Below are 21648 nucleotides of genomic sequence, written 5' to 3' on the forward strand. Positions count from 1 at the left end.
TTTTATTTTATTTTATTTTATTTTATTTTATTTTATTTTATTTTATTTTTTAATCTAGTGGAGCTAGGACACTGGGCTTCCAAAGCTCACAAAATGAAATAAAATACAGAGACAGTTGTGTTTACACTATGCAGAAGTGGGAAGACTTGGAGTGGGGTAGGCAGAAGTGAGGTACCCTTGTGACGTATCATTTGGAAGGTTTCACAGAGGCATCTTTGCTAACAGTAGCACCACGTATTATGTTCAAATGTCTGCTTTTCTTTATAAATGCCCACTGCTTTCACATACTGTTATTCTGCATTTACATATTGTCTGTCATCTCACCCTATTTCAAGAAGAGACTGGTGATTTTGTTTTCAAATTGTTTGTCTGCTCCCCCTGCTGACTTGGTCGAGGTACAGCAGCCGCTTCAGCTGTGGATCGCAGTTGGGAAAACGATAAAGAAATATATTTCAAAGTATATCTCTTGGACTCTGCATTTTTATGTGATATTTTTAATGAAATTATTTGTTTTTGATGCACCAATGGTCAGAATCCAAAGATTTCTTGGCAGATCTTCTGTAGCATGAGATGCTACTCAGGCTCTGCCTACTGAAGAGGAGTCACAGCTTTCTGGAAGTGTGTAGAAGAATTGGAGTTAATTTAGAATGAGAAACCTTCTGCTTAAAAACTCCTCAAGTAGTGCAGTGGCTGGGAGAGCAGTTCATGTAGTGGCAGAATTAACATTGGTAGTCTAACTCAGGACTTCCTCTGCTGATTCCTCCAGTGAAATCTGTCCGTTATTTCCACAATAACTGAGTCATTCATATCTAAAGAATTGCTACATTAAAAAAAAGAACAAAACACTTCAAGTTTCTTTTCTGTGGGTTGGGTGGAAGGCAAATAAGCTGGGTTGATTTTATAAAACTAAGGCTGCAGGTTCCCCCTTAACGAGAGGATAAAGTAAACCGGAAGTACTCCTGAAGCACATCGTTGTTGCTTAGAGAAACCTCAAACAGTTGATTGACTAATTCACTTCAAAAGTATTTCAGTACTCCTTGAGGTTGATTTATGTCTTAAATCTTATATCTTTCAGTACTCCTTGAGGTTGATGTATGTCTGGTTCTTTTTTTCTTTTCTTTTTTGTTTTTTTAACGTTAATTTTTGCAAACTCACTGTGATAGAGCCAGGCCAGTAGAGATGGCATCAAGCTTCTGACCATTCTGAAGCTGGTGTAGCATCAGCATCCACCTGAGATACAGGCTCTCAGGTTGTTGAAATAGTGCTGCTACTTACTGATCTTTATCTGTGTGCTGGAAATGCTAGAGCCTTTTCTTTTAGCCATTCTAAAAACATGTCCTCACGTGAAAAACAACAACAGAAAATAAACCTCAGAGAATTAATCCATTTGTAGCCATAATTTTTATGTTTCAAAATGCAGACATTGCCCAGTATAACGAGGCTAGTCACTGTTTAGTGATCAGGCAACTGTACACCAGTAATCAGAAGCTCTGATTTTGCTGTGGGACTGTAACCTGTGGCATTTAGTATTGATAATAAAAACAGAATCCATTCTTCTTGTGCTGAGTGGTCACAGTGTTAGTATTTATATACTATCAGTACCACTTGGACTTAAACCAAGCTACAGTTTAGGGAGTTTGTACTAACATAACCTGCATGCTATTAAAAGCCTCTAATAAAAATTAGTCTCTTATTTTTGTGCTAATACTAATTACTGGTAATGCATGCTTATGTTTATCATTCATTACATGGAACTATACCAATCAGTGGATGACTGAGTCTTGAGCACTTACACATGTAAATTAACTCCTAGTGATGTGCTCTTTATATGTTTTTTAATTCATGTACGTGAGCCATAGTGGAAAGCAGCAATGGGTCATAACATTTATTTCTCCTAAATGTTAATGAAATGTCTTCATTCTCTCCATTACCGGGCACTTCTTAGTGATCATTTGTAGCCTTTGCTTCTGTTCCATGTTGTAAGGAATGATGGATAAGGGAAAAAAACGTGAGAAATTATAGTGCTTTAGTTATTGTCAGCTGGTTCCTTTGCCTGGTAGAATTCTTCCCTTAACAAAGCTCTATTAGTTCAAAAGAATTTAAATTTGCATTCCAGTTCTCAAAATGGCTCTGACTTTTTGACAGAGCTGAAGGAGTTTGGTTTTCTTTTGTAGTAAAGTGAGAACACTGGAATTTAGCATCAAACAACAGTTCTCATTAATAAGAGAATTGTAGTCACTGTTTTCTGTCATGCAAGCACTAACATCCTTCCAGTTTTGTTTCCTAAAGGTAGCATGCCTTGGAGTGTTTTTTGAACCCAAGTTTGTTAAAAAAAAAATTGATAACATGCATTTTTTAAACTTGCACCACAAAGCAAACCTAATAGCCAACAAATTCATTTACCCCTAAAATGCATTTGTTAATTTCTTACATGCATTCTTTTTAAAGTCAAAAATTTGTGTATTTAGGAAAAGTACAGTACTGATCAGTCTTTCTATATCTTGCATTACCACTGCAATGTTCATATCTAAACTGGCAAAAGCATCGCAGTGCATCGATCTGTAATGAGTACGTATGACTGCCACCTTCTTATTTCCCCTGAACTGGGGTCTGTGATAAGTCAAAATGCAACAAGTGTGTATATAATAGTGAAGGGGAAGGCGGAATTGACAAGAGCTTAACGATAGTCAAGGTGATTTACTTCCTAGGACCACTGATTTCAGCTGCTGAACACCTGCAAAATATAAATTGCTGTTGTAACAATGTTAGGTGTTTTTTTTTTTCTCTCATTTGTGCTGAGTGGTTGCTGTTTGGCATTCCTTGTATTTCTTGATACTGTAAAACAAGTTAGTTGAGCTAAACTTGGATATTTAAGGAAATTTTACTTTATTGCTTATCGTTTAGGCTTTTTTTATTTTTATTTTTTAATGATTTCAGTATATCCTGTCCCACCCCTTTTTATTTTTTGTTGGTATTTTCTGCCTGAAGGTTAGAAGAGGCTGACTGTGCTGGAAGTGACTGCCGTGCCTTTTGATTATTCATGGACAGTAATAGAAGGCACTTAAAAAGAACAATGAAATTGCTTATTTTTGTGATGGGCCATCTGTTGAATTGTTTTTTGCAACAATCACACAATAGTATCTATGTCATATCATTCTATTTTCAACAGCAGCTGATTATGTATAGTTGGCTACTTGTCTTTTATTTCTGAAGTCTCATGACCATTTAAATTCACCTCTGCAAACCTTTGCCTCAAAGGTAATAGAAATGTAAAACAGCCGGTGTGTATTGTCTTTGTTTTCTGGTTTTTCTTTTTTTCATGTTGTTTCCAATTGATTAGGCCTCTTAAATGTTTAGATCTGTTTTTCTGTGTTTCCCACCTGTAGTTTTATAATACAAGTTAACATGGAATCATTTAGCAATTGGTAAAGATGTGGTGGAGTTCTGTAATAAAAAGCAGGCAAGTTTTGAAAGGCTGTGGTACATTCACTGCTTATTAATTATCCCTTTTATTTTTTCTCACCAAGCAATAATTAGAATCTTTTTCCATGGCTTTCACTAACAAGCATTTTTCCTAGCTATAAAGCCACTTGCAATTCTATTGCGGCAGAAGCTGAAAGCAAGACAAAACAAATGTGTTGTCTTCCGCAGGTCACTGACATTGCTGATGCCATGATTCTGAAGCAGCTTTTTGAAAACTTGTTCCAAAATGGGGTTGTCGTTGTGGCAACATCTAACAGGCCGCCAGAAGGTAAAAACAAACATGCTACTACTGTTAACCAGGTACAATTAATCTCAGCATCTTGTAAACAATCTTGTAAGAATGATACAATGTTTACTACTGATGAACTCACTAACATTCAAAAATCTGAGATACTCCAATTTGTTTCATGTTTTTTGGGTTGTTTTGGTGTGTGTTCTTAAGAAAGGAAGGTTTTTCACTAAATCTTACTCCTTTCCTTTCTCATGCTGAACTTCTTACCTCCTCTTTCCCTTGTCCTTATGTTGTTTTTGATTTTCTATATTTTATCCAAACCAGTGGGGGGAGGGAGGGTATTTAGGAATGGAGATGGGTGAAATATTGTTTCTGTTTGGGAGTTTACAGGGCAGGAAACAATAATACCCAGTAGAAGAGGGATGAATTGAGACAGTTTCTCTACTAGTTTGTAGCTAGCAAACTGGGGACCTTCTACACCAGCTCAGGGTTTCCACAGCCTAGTGTGATGGTATTCCTTAGGAAGTACTTAGATGGACAGTTGTTTCCATTTCTAACAGTATTTTTAGAGTGTGACTAGATACATCCTTCTAAAAGCCCTCAAATCTGCATGGGTTTTAATAAGCAATAATTGTCTTTTTTTTTTTTTTTTTTTTTTTTTTTTACATCATAGTGTAGCATATATATAATATTTTGTTATAGCACAGCATTAGCAGATAGCATAATGCATGATTTCTTTGCAACTTTTATGACAGTAAACAATACAGATTAATAGCAAATATTTGCAAAGCATACTAAAAGGTTACAGCATTAACTAAGTGCCAGTTACTTTTTCTACCCAAATAAATTAGGTAAAAGAGAATCATTGCAATTTTTTTTTGTCTTTAAAAAGACAAGAAAACAATCAAATACTGAAAGGCAAAATAATTTATCAGGTTATCAGGTTATTTTCCTTTTTTTTTTTTTTTTTTTAAGCAAACAGAATAAAATCAGTACTAAGATAGCTAAGTGTACTACAGATTAACACAACAGTGGGCCTCGCTCACTTGGGATCCATCCTTGTGTTTGTTGAATCACTACTCTCTGAAGTACAGGAGAAATTCTTATAATTTAGGTATTCCACCTTGCATCTGGATTTATCAATCTGTGGCCATTATTGGCATGTGTCTGTTTTTTAGTACATATTTAGTGTACCGTGTCAACCTGAATAGCATCGATTTCTACTACCTACTCAGCAGAGAACATCATAGAATCATAGAATAGCTTTGGTTGGAAGGCACCTTAAGGATTACCCAGTTATGTTGTATCAAGGTTTAAGATTGAATTAAGAAATTCTCCTATTGTAGATAGAAAAGTAAAAGGTGGCTTTTTCATTGGCAAGCAGATGCACCCAGCAGCTGACCATTAGTGATGCGCTTAACCATGTTAGCATTCTGTCCCAATGGAATATGAGGGGAAATATTGAGGTATATAGTATATCACATAACAAATCCTGGTTTATTTTCACCACCAAAATTACTGTTTTTTTCCTAATCATCGCAAAACAGACATAATAATTCTTTTATGATTATGTTAAACAGCTGAATAGTTTCTCTAAGCACAGACCTTCATTCCATTGCACAAAAAGCATACTAATATTTTTTTGTATTCAGTTGTATTTTGAGCAACTATGCATAAGGGTGTTTTTTGTTTATTTGTTTTTGCCTTAGAGAGGACTGCTCTTGTCCCTTTGGAAAAAAGAGTGTACCTGGTAGAATTGCTAAAGGTTAAGTTTACCAAAGTACACTGAAAAAGAATTATGCTAACTTTTAAAATACAAATTGCTTATTTTTAGTTTAATCTGAACCTTTCTACCCAATAATTTATATTTAGCACTTGTGTAGTGACAGCTTTATAACAGTTTATTTTTAGCATTAAAAATAATTTTTGTATCTTTATTTTTAACAGATAGAGACCTTATTTCTTCTGCTAAAAACAGTTATCTCATTAGAGATGTCTCATCTTTTACTCTGTACCTTTTCCAGATTTCTAAGGATGTTCCTTTCTTACTTGAGAATGTCATGAATTTTCATTATAGTAAGAGAACAGAAATCAATTTCAGCTTTCCTTTTTCCACTTTTGTTCCTTATCGCTCTAGCAACACAGTTTTATTTGCAAGTCTAAAAGACAAGCTCACATTGTTATTAAGACTAAGTAGCAAAACTGGTACTGATTTCCTTTCTTTCAGATCTCTATAAAAACGGTCTTCAGAGAGCTAATTTTGTACCATTCATTGCTGTGCTGAAGGTAAGGAGAATCACTTTATAAATGCTTTTCAATTTTGCCTGCTGTATTAATCAATTTGATTTGGATGGGATTGCTTTGATACTACTTAGGCTGCTCTGAAAGTAGTGCCTCCTGCTTATTTCCATGGAAAATATAACAGATACAAAGAGTACGATAGATAGCGCTATTTGATAGAGCAAATTCTCAAATACAAAACACTATTTTTCAACATAGTTGCCATCACTAGCTGTGCATTTTTGCCATCAATGAACAAAAGCCTGCATGCCGCACTCATAAAAAATCTGCACCAGTGGAGGTGACCCACTGTTTCACAACTACAGTGATGGCATTGTTGTTAGGAAAATGTTGCCCACACAGTCCATCTGTCATCATCCTGAACAGATGGAAGTCAGAAAACACCAAATCTGGTCTATACAATGGGTGCAGTAGGACAGTCCAGCCAAGACTAACAGTGTTCTCTGTGGTCTTCATAGTGGTGCAGGGCCTCGTATTATCGTGTTGCAAGAAAAAGTTTGTATTCTCTGGTTGGGTTCTGTAAGTTCAAGACTTCAGCTTAGTTAGCACTGTGACACAGTGGTCAGAGTTGATGGTTTGTTCAGGTTTCAGGAATCATACAATCATAGAATCACTCAGGTTGGAAATGACCTTAAAGATCATCAAGTCCAACCATGATCTAACTAACAACCCTCCTCTAAATCATGTCCCTGAGCATTGCATCCAAACGGCTCTTAAACACATCCAGGGATGGTGACTCAACCACCTCTTTGGGGAACCCATTCCAGTGCTTAAGAACACTTTCTGTGAAGAAATTTTTCCTGATATCTAACCTAAAGTTACCCTGGTGCAACTTGAGGCCATTTCCCCTCATCCTTTCACCAGTAAGAAGAGACCAAGCCTGCTCTCACTGTAAGCATCTTTCAGGTATTGAAGAGAGCAATAGGATCTTCCCTCAGCCTCCTTTTTCACAGATTAAACAGTGCCAGTTCCCTCAGTTGCTCCTCATAATGCATATTCTCCAAGCCTTTCACAAGCATTGCCCTTCTTTGGACCTGCTCCAATACCTCCATGTCCTTTCTGTACTGAGGTACCCAAAACTGAACACAGTATTCAATGTGATGCCTCACCAATGCCGCGTACAGGGGCAGGATGACATCCCTAGTCCCCTTCAGTGCACCATTCCTGATACAAGCCAGGATGCCATTGGCCTTCTTGGCCACCTAGGTACACTGCTGGCTCGTATTCAGTTGACTGTCCATCAGGACCTTCTCCCAAAGAATAATCCCAAAGAATAATCTTTTTCCTATCTCAGCAGACATTACACTTTACCCACTGAGAGCTGCATCTTGAACTTTGGTAGAGAAGTCATATGTCACTACTCCATGAACTGCTGTTTTCACTCTGGCTTGTAATGATGACACCATGTCTTGTCACTGCTAATGATATACTCCAGGAAACTGTCACCTTCAGCCTCATATTGGTTCAGTAGATCCTGACAAACTTGCATACAGTGTTCTTTCCATTCCTGTGTGAGCATTTGTGGGACCCACCTGGCACAAACTTTACAATATTCCAGCATCGGAACTGATGTCCTTTCCAGTGCATTGAAACCAGTATTCAGTCTGTACACAGTTCTCTGGTCATAATCTGCTGATTTGCATGGATGAGCTGATCAAGATGCTCTTCATTTTGTGGTGTGATAGTTGTGCATAGTCATTTGGAGCATGGCTTGTATTTCACATCACTGTTGCCACAACTGAAACGCACCACCTGCCACCTCACTGTGCTCATACTGTTCAGTCTCCATTAGTGTTCAGCAAGCATCAATGAATGTCAGTAAGTGCCATCTTTTCTGCATGGAGGAATTCAGTGTTACACCTTTGCTTCATCTGCTTTTCCATGTCAGACACCATTCTGTCATCCTGCCTCTCTGCTGCCATCTCTCATGTGGCAACAATGTGTAATGGGATATTGATGGGAGTATTCAACCTCTACTGCCATATCTTCAACATCTATCTCTGATATCATGGGCCGATGTAATGAAATAGGAAGCATTACTTTTGGAGCAGCCCCTGTAGTTTCCAGATCAAATGTATATGCTTGGATTAAAAATAATTGAACATAATGCAAAAAGGAACTCTTCCTTTCAAGAACAGACACAGTTCTAGAACAGGACATTTAGTACAAGAAAAAGTGCCTTTTTGGCTGAAGCAGCAGAATTTGTTTGGATGGGACTTACTGTCGTGTGACATAGTAATTCCTGTAACAGTGACATAGTATTATTCTTGTGGTCATTTTACGTTTATTATACCAAAAAAACTTGATATTCCTATGGTTTAAAGAAACTAGTGTTGTGCACGTACCTTTGAATTACCTTGCTTCTGGGTCTGTGTATTTTTGTCCCCTCATGTGGAAGTGGACTTCTGAGTCTGTATTTGCAAGGCTCTGTGTGATGCCCAACAAGGAGAAGTTCCAGAGCACACTCTCTGAGAGTGACAGGTGTGAACTGCTTCATTTAGGGAAAAAAAATGGAGCATGCTTCTTAAATGTGAATAATACAATCATTCACTTTGCTTTTAAAAGAAAATATGCTGAATCTGCATTTTAAGTTCTGGACAAATCTTTCTAATTCCCAAAGTGTGACTGTACTGCTATTATTGTGGGCTAGCCTGCAGCTGGTGGGGTTAGCATACAGCCCCTGTATTTGGGTCTGTCTGGACTGACATGACATGCAAAGTGCAAATAACAGCACTTCCTTTCTTCACAGTAGCATTGCCAGTTTCAACACATAAATAAGGTGAACTATACTGATATCTAAGAAGAAAGGGAAGGTAGAAATTGAGGTCGGGTTTGGATTAATAAGGAATTTGGAATTGCAGAATAGATCGATTGGTTGTGTATCTCTGCTAAGGTGGTCAGCAGTGTGGTAGTTAAGTGCCTTGGACTTTCAGTGGGGCATGCTGGAATCATGAGATTACTTAATTGCCTAAGCACCTTTGAAAACCCTGTCTGATGTTGACACTTGAACAATTACCATGTTCCAAAGTTGGTATGTCATTGACATACACAACCCTACATATCTCAGAATGGCTGTGTATAAACCAAGGGAGGTTACTGCTGAAAGCGGTTCTTAACAGGATGGCTTTAAAATAGTAAGAAATGTAAAAACAAGAGAACAACTGTGTAACCACTTTAGATTCTTGAAAAGGGCTTATTCTGTAGCTGACTAATAGATGCACAATAGGTTGTAGTTGTAGAACATTTTCAAGAAGAGTAATAATTTTACATACATTTGGTTTTTGAAATGCAGCATCATTCTCAGTCAACATCTATGATAAATCTTTCTTTTCCTAGCTGTTAACCCATCTTTTCTATGTATTTTTCCTGGTTAGCTCTTAGTTTTCTACCTTGATGAATGTAAAGCTCTTTTATTTCAGTTATGATCAGGCTTAATGAATATCTACTGTGCATACTTATCTGTAGTTTGCTTTTGCTTGTCCTTTGGCTAGCAGAAGAAAAAGAGTAGAATACAGAATGTCTCATTAGGACTGGGAGAATAAATGTTTTGAAAGGACTTTGTGGATACGGTGCTGACAGAAACCCTAATGATTGGTGCACTGGTTTAAAGCTGCAATTGGGGATGGAGTAACGTGAAAAGAAATAAGTTTCACAACATAAACGAGAGATGTTCAGGCATTACCATAATAATGAGTGAAGGGAGAAATGAAGTTTCAATATTCTACTCAGAAGGTTGTTTCTAAAATTCGGGGTTGCTTGTTTTTTCCTCCCTCCATCTTTGTGTTTTAATACAATTCTAAATATACCTGCCTTTAACATAAGTGTTCAGTGTTACCAAAATAGTATGATTCTTTCCCAAAACATAATGCTTGAAAAGCAGATCAGGTGAAGCTTATCAACAGATGTTTCTCTGACCTTAGCTGGAAATCAGAAGGGTAATGACAAGTCATTAAAATCAATAATAAAATTTCTGAGTCTTTCAGAATTCAGCGCATTAGATGCTGGCATTAGAAAACACATGAATTGAATGTATTTTAAAGTAAGTTTTTAACCTGTGACCATTATGTTACAAGGGCCTGGATATAAAGAAACCCATCTTCTGGTTTTGGTGGCCCAAGAAGTGCAGATTTAGGACTCCTCCAGATGCACACAATCTGCATCATGTTAATGCATGAAAGAGCTTCCTCAGCTGTTCAGAATTCCATGTGTGTCTTTAGGAAGTAGAAAAATTGTACTTTTTAGTGTTCTGAATGAAAATACAGTGGAAAAATACTATAATGGCTACTGGCAAATCTTTGATTTACTAGTTTCTGTACCTTCAGCTCGTTCCAAGCCATACATGTCTGTGTTATTTTTATTGTTATCTTACCTATTTCCTGCAAGCGGCTTTGACAACTTGGGACTAACTTCTGTCTCACTTTTCTTGGGATTCAGAGCCTCCTGCTCTGCCTTTGCTTGGGATTTGGCAATGGTCTCTTTCTTTCTTTCCTGTCTTTTGTGACCATAAATCTTAAGATAAGGTCTTAGTATTGGAAGTAGTTCAACATCTGAGTCTATCTATAATTCCTTCAAATCATCTTAGGAAGATAGAATGAATGGAAGATATCAACAGTGTTTCTGTGAGGAGATATTTCACTTACTTACAGATTTCAGGGTGTTTCTATTCTACAAAAGTGGAGTGAGTAGCTCCTAGATACCCTGATAGCTGTAGCAAAGCTCTTTTTTTCCCTGTCTTCACATGATGGTGAAATGGTGTCCATCTTAAATCTAGAATTGTCTATTTTTATCTTTGATTGTTTTGTTTGTTTGTTTGGATTCCATTATATTCAGATTACATAGTTCTTGTATCTGTATTTGGGTTCCTGTTCCTCGTAAGCCAATTTCAGTATGATAAACACAAAGGAGAAACAGTGGTTCATGGAAAATGTATCTTGCAAAGGTTCTTCATGTTGTTTTTCTAGAAGGTAGACTGCTGGAGGCATGTAATTGCTGCATGCCTACAGTGGGGATTGCAATTGGGAACTCATTTGTAGGCCCACGTGAAAGGTGCAGGTCCTATAGCCTGCGTCTGCAGTTCAACACATGGTCACCTCTGCAGTCAGCATTTATCCCTATGTCCTGATCCTTTAAAATCTTATATAGCTTGGGATCTAAATTTTCACTGATTATTTCATGCTGTAGCTTAGAGTTGTAGTTTTCTTAGATAGGGAAATACTCCCAGTTGATTGGTTTGTTGTGGCTGAAATTCTTTGGGATGGAACATTCTTTGTAGAGGGGCTTAGATCAGCAGCAGATAGGAGTGCTTCTCCAGTCTATGCAATTTTGTTAAAAATACAGCTTTTCAAAGATAAGTATTAGGATGGAAAAATCTTTTAATTCTATAATTGCAATTAGATTCAGTCCCTTCTGATTGAGCTTTTAATCTTGCGGCATCTCTTACTGAGAATTCTGAAGTGCATGGAAGTCCTTAGTGATTTTTTATAAAGGCAGTTCTTGACAAGAAAACCTTGTGTACTGGTTACTTGGAGTAAGTGCTTGGAGCAGAAATGCTTCTGACATTATTAGTTTAAAGCAATATGAAAATCTGAGCACTTTCTCAACATGTTAACTTTGGTTTACAAATAAAGCCGTGCACCCTTAACAGCTTGATGGAAAAACAGACAGGAGGCTTTCAGAAGAGAAAAAGTGAAATTTAATTTACTGGTTTGGCAGTAATTTGGCGAGTTTAGTTTTTATAGACATTTAATGAAGATATTTACATCAACCATTCACTGCTCTGGGATCCTACTTCTAATTCAGTTGCTTCTTCAAGCAAACACTTTTCCTCAAATAGTTATCTGCATATCAACTAAGATTTTAAACTGGTGGTTCTTGTATTTGCAGAGATTTCATGGAGCTGTAGTAAAAAGTTCTAAAACATCAGGCCAAGTCAAAATACTGAATACATACCACACTGTCAGATTTTCTTCCTGGAATAGAACTGAAACTGCACAAAGTCCCAACTCAAAGTCAGGAGGCTTTAGGAGCTTTAATAGCCTGAGTATACTTTTTAAAAGTACAGATTTAATATAATAGTTACAATAAAAGCAAGTTGGCTTTGGTTACCTGTATTGCTTGAACTAAAGGTAAAGAAGCAAAGAAGTCTGGTTTTAGTAGGATAGGAAATTACTGTTAGCTTCCTATGGTTCATTTCATGATTTCTTTCCAACTGTTTGGTTAAAATGGCTGTTAACAGCAAGCATGGTAAACACCTTTCAAATAGAAGGCAGCATCTGTATGTGCTATGTTGTGTTTATTATTTGTCTCAGATCGGGTTGGTGATTACTTGTTGACATTTTTATCTACTCCGGTGAGTTTTAGTTAAAATGCACTCTCTCTTCCAAAGCAATAAAATGGAGAGACGGAAAACTGTTTTCACTTTCCAGTAACTTACATGAAACAGGTGAAAATATGTGAAACATTTTGAGCTGTCCCTAGGGGAACTGGTGCGAGTTAGCTTTGTACAAAGGCGTTTGGTAGATATAAAATTTCTTTGATTGTGCATTCAGCTTTTGTCCAACCACCTGTGCTGGAAATACAGGGATTTGTTGAGTGGCGGATCCGCTCATTTAAAAAAAAAAAAAAAAGTCACCTCATTGATGAAATTGATTTGTCAGTTTGTTCCATTCTAATGGTGTGATAGCCCAGCGGCTTTCAGTATGTTGAATAGTTAAAACCTGCTTTTGAGGTCAGTGTCAGCCACTCTGACCCCTGTGAACTGTCACCTGAGTCAGGATTGCTGGGATTAATCCTTTGATATTGTGATGGCTTCGCCTATCAATTGACTTTTTCATTACTGAAGATGTTAGGCCTTTTGTTTCCCTTCTTAGTATGTAACCAAGCAAACTCCTAAGTAGAAGGAGCATTTGTTCTTGTTCTCTCTCCCTCAGCGAGTAATAGAAGCATTCATCTTTTGTGAAGTGTACCTAATTAAACATGTAAAAATAGAAAATATAGCATGATTGCAAGTACTTCTCTGCTGAACATCAGAGTCATTTATGGGTAATTTGTGTGGTAAATTTGTGAGACTGAACTGAAAAAGCGTTGTGTTTAGAAAGCAAGGTGTGTCGAATTAGAGGTTATCAGCCTCCGATAAAGTCTGTTTTAAATTTAAACTCAAGGGTTACTTGAATTCTGAAGCTTAAAGCACTTCTGCTTTTTATGAAGTACCGATTGCCTTGGCGCTTTCTCCCTATTACTAAGCAGTTGTTTGTTTACTTTCCATGACTGCCTTATACACACATGCCTGGGCTCGCTCCTAGATGGCTTATGCAGAGGCAGACCAAAACTTTATCTGAGGATAAAGTATTTCCTGTCGTAGCTCCATGCAGGGCCCTCTTCTTATTTTCTTTACTTCTTATTTCCCAAATTCTTCCTTGGTTTGTTTGCTCTTTGAATAAAATGAGTAAACCGAAGCCTATCGTAGATATGGAATCACTGATTCCTGCTGTATCAGGGTAAATTAGTCTAATTACACGTGGCAGTTTTATTTGCTTGTGATGTAATGTGAAATGAGGTCCTGCCTCCCCCTCAAAAGCCCGAGCCAATTAATAAAGCTTTTAAGCTCTTTGTCACAGGCCACCGTGGAGGTCTGCAGAGAAGAACTTTAATCCAATAAACATTTCATTTAGATCATGAAAAGAAAGCATGAGGAGAAGCTCCTACAAGAGGGTGTTACCAGCGATTCTAGCCACGAAGAGATGTGAGGAATTTGCCAAATTAACTGAGAGGCCTTCATATTTAACACATAAATGTGTCAAAACTAATAATAGAATAATTTAATTTGAGTCGAACCTTATATTGTTAAAATTCTAAGAAGCCAAGACTGTTTTCTTCAAAGACTTTACTGTTGAGCTGGATGGACAGGGCAAGGGGAGGTTGTGAGAAACCCAGATAGCAAATAACACTGGCCGAAGCTGGTGGAAAAAAAAAAAAAAGAAGGAAAAAAAAAAAAAGGAATAGATAATTAGGTGTAATTAGCGTGTATGAATTGTTGTCTCCCTGCCCTTGGCTTGAATAAATTTCGGAGAAAAAAACCCCTAGTGGTGAAAATGCTTTGATGTAAGAAGAGTCATTGTGGTTTGGCAGCATAAAGGCAGTGTTTTATACTTCTCGCATAATGGTCGTGATACAGAAAGAGTGAATGGACTCCGCACCCCCCAGCCTGCTTTACAGCAAGGACTTTTGGATTCTCTTGAAACAAAATGCATCAGAAGTTTTCAGTTGTTGGTAATGAGGTAGTGGACCTCATCAGAGCTAAGCGTAAGCCATCTTTAGCCTTTGTTTAGATCTTAATCGCGTTTTTTTTTCTTATTCGGAGAGATCCAGTTTCGCAAATCAGTACTTTATTTTTTTCCCCCTGCCTGCCAACAGCTCTGGCAGGAGCAAAGGCTAATACTGGGAAAAGAAATACGAATCAAACGTTAGAAAGAAAAACAACAGCAAAAATAAAAAGAAATGGAGACAAATAACTTGGGGGCGTCATTCGAGTGAAATACATGTAGTAGGGGTGAATTTGACCCTTAGCTTGTGAAACATTGTGCTAGAAATCCGGAGTGAACTCCTGGCAATTTGCTTTTCACAGGACAGCACGGCTCGTTTATTAGAAGATTGAAAGTTACAGTCGTGGTGGCTTTTTAGCAGAACCGCATTTTACACAATCTTTCTTGTTTTTTAATTTACACTTAGTCTGCAAGGGCACTTTTTTTCCTAAGCAATGTGAAATGAGGAATGCCGTTCAGGGTAACACTGCGCTGGAAGTTTGCTGTTTGCCATTATTCTCTTCCTTGCCTGGAAAAAGGAGAGACTACTTGTCTCCTACTCAGAGCTGCCACATCTGTACCGCCTGAATTCTTTCACTTTTGTCTGAATATCTGAAATACTATTCATGTAACAGTACATTTTTAAGGTCTCTGTCTTTATTCATGCGCCATTATTTTACAAGTTAATTGTCTATTTTCCCTCTTCTTAGGGGGTAGCTGATTTATAGATAGATGTTAAAATAAGTTATTGAAAAGTCCTACAATGGATCTTATGTTCCTCGAGGTAGCAAGAATAGCGGGCTTTCTTGGTTGTTAAAAGTTTTGAGGACTGTAATGTAAACTTGCACAACTTCCACTGAATTGATTTTAACTCTAAATATTATCTATGCTGAGCTCTTCAGCTTAATGCATTCTTGTCACAGATATAAGGCAAAGATTCATTTAAAAAATTCTGTTAGTCAATATTTGACTTCCCAGATCTTTGTGCTTTAAATCCATTTAAAAACAATTCACAAATAAAATGTAAAATCATCCGAAGTATTACTTTTATTGACATCATGCAGTATACTTAGCCGCATTTTGAAATTATTCTTTTTTTTTTTTCTTCAGAGTTTAAAATTGAATCAAGCAGCGCTGTCCACGGCTATTGCAGCAATTCCCTGTATTTCCTTATTGCAGGTAGTGAAGAACAGGGCAAAAAGGAGTAAAAAAAATCAGTTAACTCCTTACAGCGCTGCACTATTTTTATAGATCAGGTAGGCTTTTGTACTTGAAGTTGATTTGGTCTGTGAAAGGCAACACCTGAATATCATGCTAAGTAATTATGTCTGATTGTAGGATTAATTTTTTTTTCAGGTGTAGGTCACAGCAAATTCAGTTAGGGTACAGTATGTACAAAGCTAAGAAATATGCAGATTTTCTGTTGTAAGATTGTGTAAAAATTATTTACAGTTAATACTTGCATAAAGGTTAGAAAGGTTGATGAAGTGATATTTAGTTTTGCTTTACTATTCACTGCATGTCAGAATGTAATTATGACTGATTCATGAAACTGTCTTAGCAATGAACCATCTTTATTAAAATGCTGATCAAGACAAGAGCTGACAGTAATAAAGAATAGAACATTTTAGTGTTGTTGCTTTTGAATGATTGCTAATTACCCCAGAGGTCACATATAGTGCTTATGAGGATTCATTGACATTTTCTTTGAAGTCTACTGTTTCAGCAACATGTGAACAGGAAAACTAAAAACTGTATGCACACCCAACAATGCTTGGACCAAGTTTTTATCCATCACAAAATACCTGATGATTCTTTCTCCTCCCCATCCCCACAAGTACATCTGCAGTCTCGTGAATAGGAGAAAGTCAGGCATGTTACAAGCTCTGTTTTTAACAGGGCCAATTTTAAGCGTGAATGAAGTGAGGAGCTCTTTGAAGGTCCTGCATCCGTGCCATGCTTGCCTGCATTTGTCGGGGTGGTTTCCTAGTGGAGCTGAGGAAGCATGGCATGTATTTCTCATGCTTCTCTCAGTACAAGTCCCGGTCAGACCAGTTTCATGTTTTGAAGCATGCTGGTGATTGCTGCTTGCTGATAAATTGGAGAGTAGGCTAAAAGTAAATCCTGCAGTATGCCTTGCAGGTCAGAAAACACGTTTTTAGTGGCACGCTGCAATTGACTTGAGAGGATTCTTGTTCTACCAGAGTTGTGAAACACTTGGAAAACACCCATTGTAATGATATCGTTTGGATGAAGAAACTCTTAATTGAAATCACTCGGAAAAAAAAAAAAAAAGAGAACAAATAAATAAATTTCTAGCGGATAACTTGGGGCTAAATGAGTCATTCTGGTGAGTTTTATTTACCCGAGGAATTTTTCCTCTGTTGCAGACTAAGGTTCTTATGGTGTATTTATGCATTGTGTATTCTGGGGCAATATTTCTCTCCTTGGCTCCTTGGCTGGATGTGTGTGTATGAGGAGAACTGTTGCCAATGAACAGTCTTGTTGCTTTCTGATTTGATAGATGAAAGAAGTATCAGAGTGGTTAGAAGTTGAACTTCTCACTTAGCTATGACCTGAGCGTGACAAGCTGAGGAAGTTCATCAGGTGTGGAAATTAGGGTAATCATCACCCCAAGTTTAGTCACTTCTGTCTTTGTCACTTTACACCTTCTCTGGGGCACTCAGGTAGGGTTTGTCTGTCTCTGTGAGCCAGCAGGACATATTGTATGCCTTTGTGTGTGTGTGTGTATATATATATATTTTAATGCCATTAAAGTTTGGAGCAGAGAATGACGATTGAGTTGACCTACAGTGGTCTTGGATAGAATTAAGGCATAGTTGCTCATCAGCATTGTCAAACTGATCATAGTATCTGAGTTAACAGGGACATCCTGCACTTAGTACGGTGTCCTTTGTGGACTCCAAGGCCGTTGGAATTTCAGATATCTTTTTGTGATACATGGGACACAAACGCGGTGTGAAATTGCAGGTTGTCCAGCTCATTTGGACCATCGTGAAATTTTCTAAAACCTTTGTTCCTCTGCTTAAGAAACTACCACATCATGTATTTTAAGTAGCTCAAGCGTTTTAACAGCTACCATTCGGGAGCGCAGCAGCAGAGGAATGTTAGAGGTGCTTACAAGAAGAAAAGCATATTAATCTATGTTTAATAACTTTCTACTCAGAATCTTATTTTAACTATTCTGTTTGAAGATTGTCATTTCTGGTGTTCTGTCTTGAGCTGAGCCTTGAGGCTTTGTTTCTTTTCCTTCTGGAATAGGAGGTTTATCAGTTCCTTCACTGGAAATGACTGCATGATCAAGCTGTATTTTTGACTTACTAATTGCATTTTCAATATTGTAATTGTATTTGTTCTTTGTATACATAAATACATAAATGACTCCAAAATAAATTGTATGACTGATTAATTTTGTGCATTTAAATTGAATAGGGGAAGTCAGACTTGAAATATCTCTGTAGAATAGAAAATCTCCTGGAAACAGAAAGTAGTTGTGTGGGAAAAGACCAGGTGAGCTGTAGCTTCAGTTTTACGTGTTTACATCAAAAGGGAAGTAGAAGTGTAGCCCGAGCAAGTGAAATTTGTAATTGTAATTTGTAATTGTAAATCTGTATCTTTAAAAAAAAAATAAATAAGAAAAAGAAATATATATAAAAACTGTATAAACCAATAGTGACAAGTGCGGCTTTGACAATTAAGTACTAACAGTCTGAAGCCGCCACTGGTTAGTTCTTTGACTGTTGATTAGAATTCCGTGGTGGTGATTAGTGACTGTGAGGACGCAATCACGTCTGCAGGGTTTAATCAGTTCGGTGGTGGTGAAGTTAGTCTGAAGACGGAGGGGGAAACTAGAACTTCTCTACGTAATTCTGCTAGGTTTTTGGTTGGGTTGTTTTTTTTTCCATGCTATAGAAAAAAATAAGGGGAAAAAGTAGAGGCGTGCCATTCTTTTTTTTTATTTATTTTTCTTTTTTCTTTTTGTATTTTCAATTAAGAGTTTGTGGAATTTGTGAGTGATAATATTGTTTTCTTTTTCTGGTTCTGTAGTAGAGGAATATAATGTTGCTGCCAGCTCTGTAGAAGTGAGAACGTACACTCACTGTACGTAACTTCTATGGCATTCGGCATTTAATTCTATATTATGCAACCATGGATCCATTTTTATTTTTGTAATTCTAATATTTTGAGTTTTTAGCCTGGAAATGCGTGTTTTAGTGTCCTTTATTTTATTTTTTCTCTTACACGTTTAGATTGCATGCTGTCTTTTTTACCATTTAAGGCATTTACAAATATGAACGTTTTGCCCCATGTGCTCCTGTGAAGCAGATAAGTGAATGTTTACATGTATAGACACAAAGAGCCTGGGTGGCTACCCTTGCCTACAAAGGAAACCCCAAAAGGAAAATCCTTCTGATCTCTGCTCTGTGCGTAGCTTCCTTGTGACCTTTTTGACTCTGGCTTTGAATGAAGGTGACCAAGTGCTGAGCCCCCCTCCCCTTTAGAACAGTCTCCACCAGCACATTCTCAACGTGGATGAGAAACGCTGTTGTTACTGCCTGCTGGTGCAAGCAGTCCTCCCACAGCAGCCCTGAGTTCACTGGTGCTGCTGTCGGACCCTTTCTCCTCAGTGTGGAATCTGAGCTGAGTTAGTGGAAATAGCAGTGCCTGCAACAGTGCTTGGTTGTGTGGTGTTTTGTTGGCAGACACTTCTTCCACCACATCATTTAATCGTTGCTTGTTTAATTTGTGCTTCTGTTTTATTGTTGTTGTTATTTTCCAGTAGTACCTACAGATCTTTGCTGTACGTTCACATAAGGAGAAAGCCATTCCTGCCTTCTAAGCTTACAACATAACAACAACAATCATGTTGGAATGGAATGCTTCCTGAAAACACGTTGCTCTACAGATTATAACGTTTCCTTTTAATGGTGGGGGCCATCTATTTTATATATATATTTATACAATGCCTGAATGTTTTCCATTTTTCAGAATTTCCAGTTAGCTGTCCCCTGTGTTTCTGTCATGTGCTACAGAAAACTGCTGTGTATCAGAGTTGTGTTTTTCCATCTTGTTTGTATTTTGTTTGGCCTTGGCTTTCTAAGGCAGCAAAAAATCAATAGGACTGTAAGAACTGTATTGGATATATCTCTGAACTGCTCTTTTCTGGATGAAAGGCACTATAGCCCATGATTTCTAACAGGTATTTTCCAAATAAGCTACATAATGGTACAACACCTTGGATTCTAATGTAGTGTGATGTGTGTCTACGATTATACACTATAAGGCTTATAGGAAAAAGGAGTATCTTTCCCTCAGGCAACTGTTCATAGCTGTAAAAGGACCCCAAACCATAAATTAGCTTTTTGTAAACCAGTTCTTCTTAACCGGGGTTGTTAACAATAGTGATTTATCCTGAATATTGATAACACTAATTATTGTCAAGAATGAGAAAAAGGAGGGAAGTTGGAAGAAGGGACACACTTCATATCTATGTCGATAATATTTACATCTCCAGTTCTTATCTCCAAAACTCATTCACTGTAATGTTATATCACGAGTCAGAACAGACTGTGGTTGTGTTTAAGGAGCACTAAGCTTGGAAGCAGAATGCAAACAGACTGAAGTGTTGCATCCCCAAGTGCTGACACGTATCTCTGCACGCCTCACTGACCTGTGTCGTTTTCCCCACTGCTGGTCTGTATTTGAGCACGCACGGTGCCTGCTTTTCACAGCAGTCATTAGCAGCCTAGCTGCTAGTGCTGCTGTAAATATCAGCACAGCTGATACAGCATGCTGTAAACACGGCTACAGTGTTTCAGGTGCATTTTGGTAAGGCAAAAGAACATGCCACGCTCCTGAGTACGTGCAGTTCTGTGTTTGCTGTTCTGTCTGTCTTGCAGCACAGCACTCTGGAAGAGTGGTACGGTTTCGCATCCTGTCTTGAAGGCCAAAGGGATGAGGCTGAATTCATGCTAAATTTGCCATCTGTTGTTTCCAGAAGGAAGAAAAAAAAAACAGAAGTGTTAAATAGTTTTGCTAAATATCAGAGTATCTAAAATCTAAATAAACTTTAATATCCACGCATCCACCATCCTGATAGCAGGGTTTTATTCCTGCTAACATGAAGAAAATAGTACTTGAGCTAATCTACTACTTTGGAAAAATACAGCTTTAGGCAGAAAGATGCCCTGCATCGCTGCATGTCAAGGAACAACCAAGTGCACAGCTTTGCAGTGAGACTTCAGCAACCTCCCTTCTAGCCCTGCCTGTCTGCCTGATGCTGAAGAAAACACACACACCCTCCTTTCCTCCTGCATGTTATCGCACATCTCTGCAACTTTTTTCTTCCGCTTCATTACTCTTTTCCTTTGCAAGCTTTCACCAAGAGAAAGGGAATAGATTGTAATAATATTGTAGCACCAATGCTATTGTGTTTGCAGTAGCCTTAGACCGGCATAATGATTTGATTAGCATGGCTTTCTCACTTACCGCAATTAAAAATACATGCGTTTCCCCGGGATTCTGTGCTCTCGGAATCATTTCTTCATCATCTTTCTTTCTCTGTATATCTCTGCAGAGAAGTTGGAGGTTTAAAATAAGTGTAGAACCTTCAGTAATTGTCAGGGGCAAAAATGAGTGCCGTGAATCGACGCAGTCACTCTGGCAGATATTTGTATTCACTGAGTCCTGTGCAACGTGGTTTGCTCAAAAGGGCCGTTGTCCCTTAAATCACAGGGGACAGTCCTTCAGAAATCTGAGGATGTTTATTTTTGTAGCGTAGTTGCTGTAAGTGAGATTTGATGTTTCCAATCTGAACGGCCTCACGTGGGCTTCAAAAGAAGTTTGATAGAGAATATGAAATGCTAAGCAAGAATATTAAACTAGTAGCTCATAGTGCAGCCGCAGTGCAGAATCGTTCAGTGGATCCTACCAACCCAAAGAACAGGGCTGAGTTACCTACAAAAATAAACTGACTTGCTTTAATTAAATTGCTATCAGAGATGTATCTTCTAAAATATTAAAACTTGCCCTCCTTTTCTTTAGCTTCTTTTGCTTGGGGTTGTGTAACAGCCGGCAGTTGTGTATGTTGGCAGCAGTACTGATAGGTAAACAGAGATATTCCCTTTGCTAGAGGCTGTAAAATCTTAATCCCACTGGGGTTAGATAGAACATTGCTCTCAACCTTAAGGTCTCGGGTAAATAATAATAATAAATCACTGTTTAGTACAGCTGGTATGAATGCTCAGAAGCTTGATTTTTTTTCTTTTAAAGTTCCTTGTCTGAATGGATGGTACATTATCAGAAAGGGTT

General features: G+C 37.8%; 1 protein-coding gene across 1 annotated transcript in view; it reads left to right on the forward strand.

Moving 5' to 3' along the window:
* Positions 1-21648, forward strand: part of AFG1L (AFG1 like ATPase) — a 61595-nt gene that overhangs the window by 21474 nt on the left and 18473 nt on the right. Inside the window, exons 6-7 of the mRNA XM_072333469.1 lie at positions 3652-3751; positions 5943-6001. Coding sequence (XP_072189570.1) covers positions 3652-3751; positions 5943-6001 — 159 coding nt within the window. The remainder of the gene's footprint in view (positions 1-3651; positions 3752-5942; positions 6002-21648) is intronic.

The sequence above is a fragment of the Excalfactoria chinensis genome, chromosome 3 (assembly GCF_039878825.1).
Source record: "Excalfactoria chinensis isolate bCotChi1 chromosome 3, bCotChi1.hap2, whole genome shotgun sequence".
NCBI lineage: Eukaryota > Metazoa > Chordata > Aves > Galliformes > Phasianidae > Excalfactoria > Excalfactoria chinensis.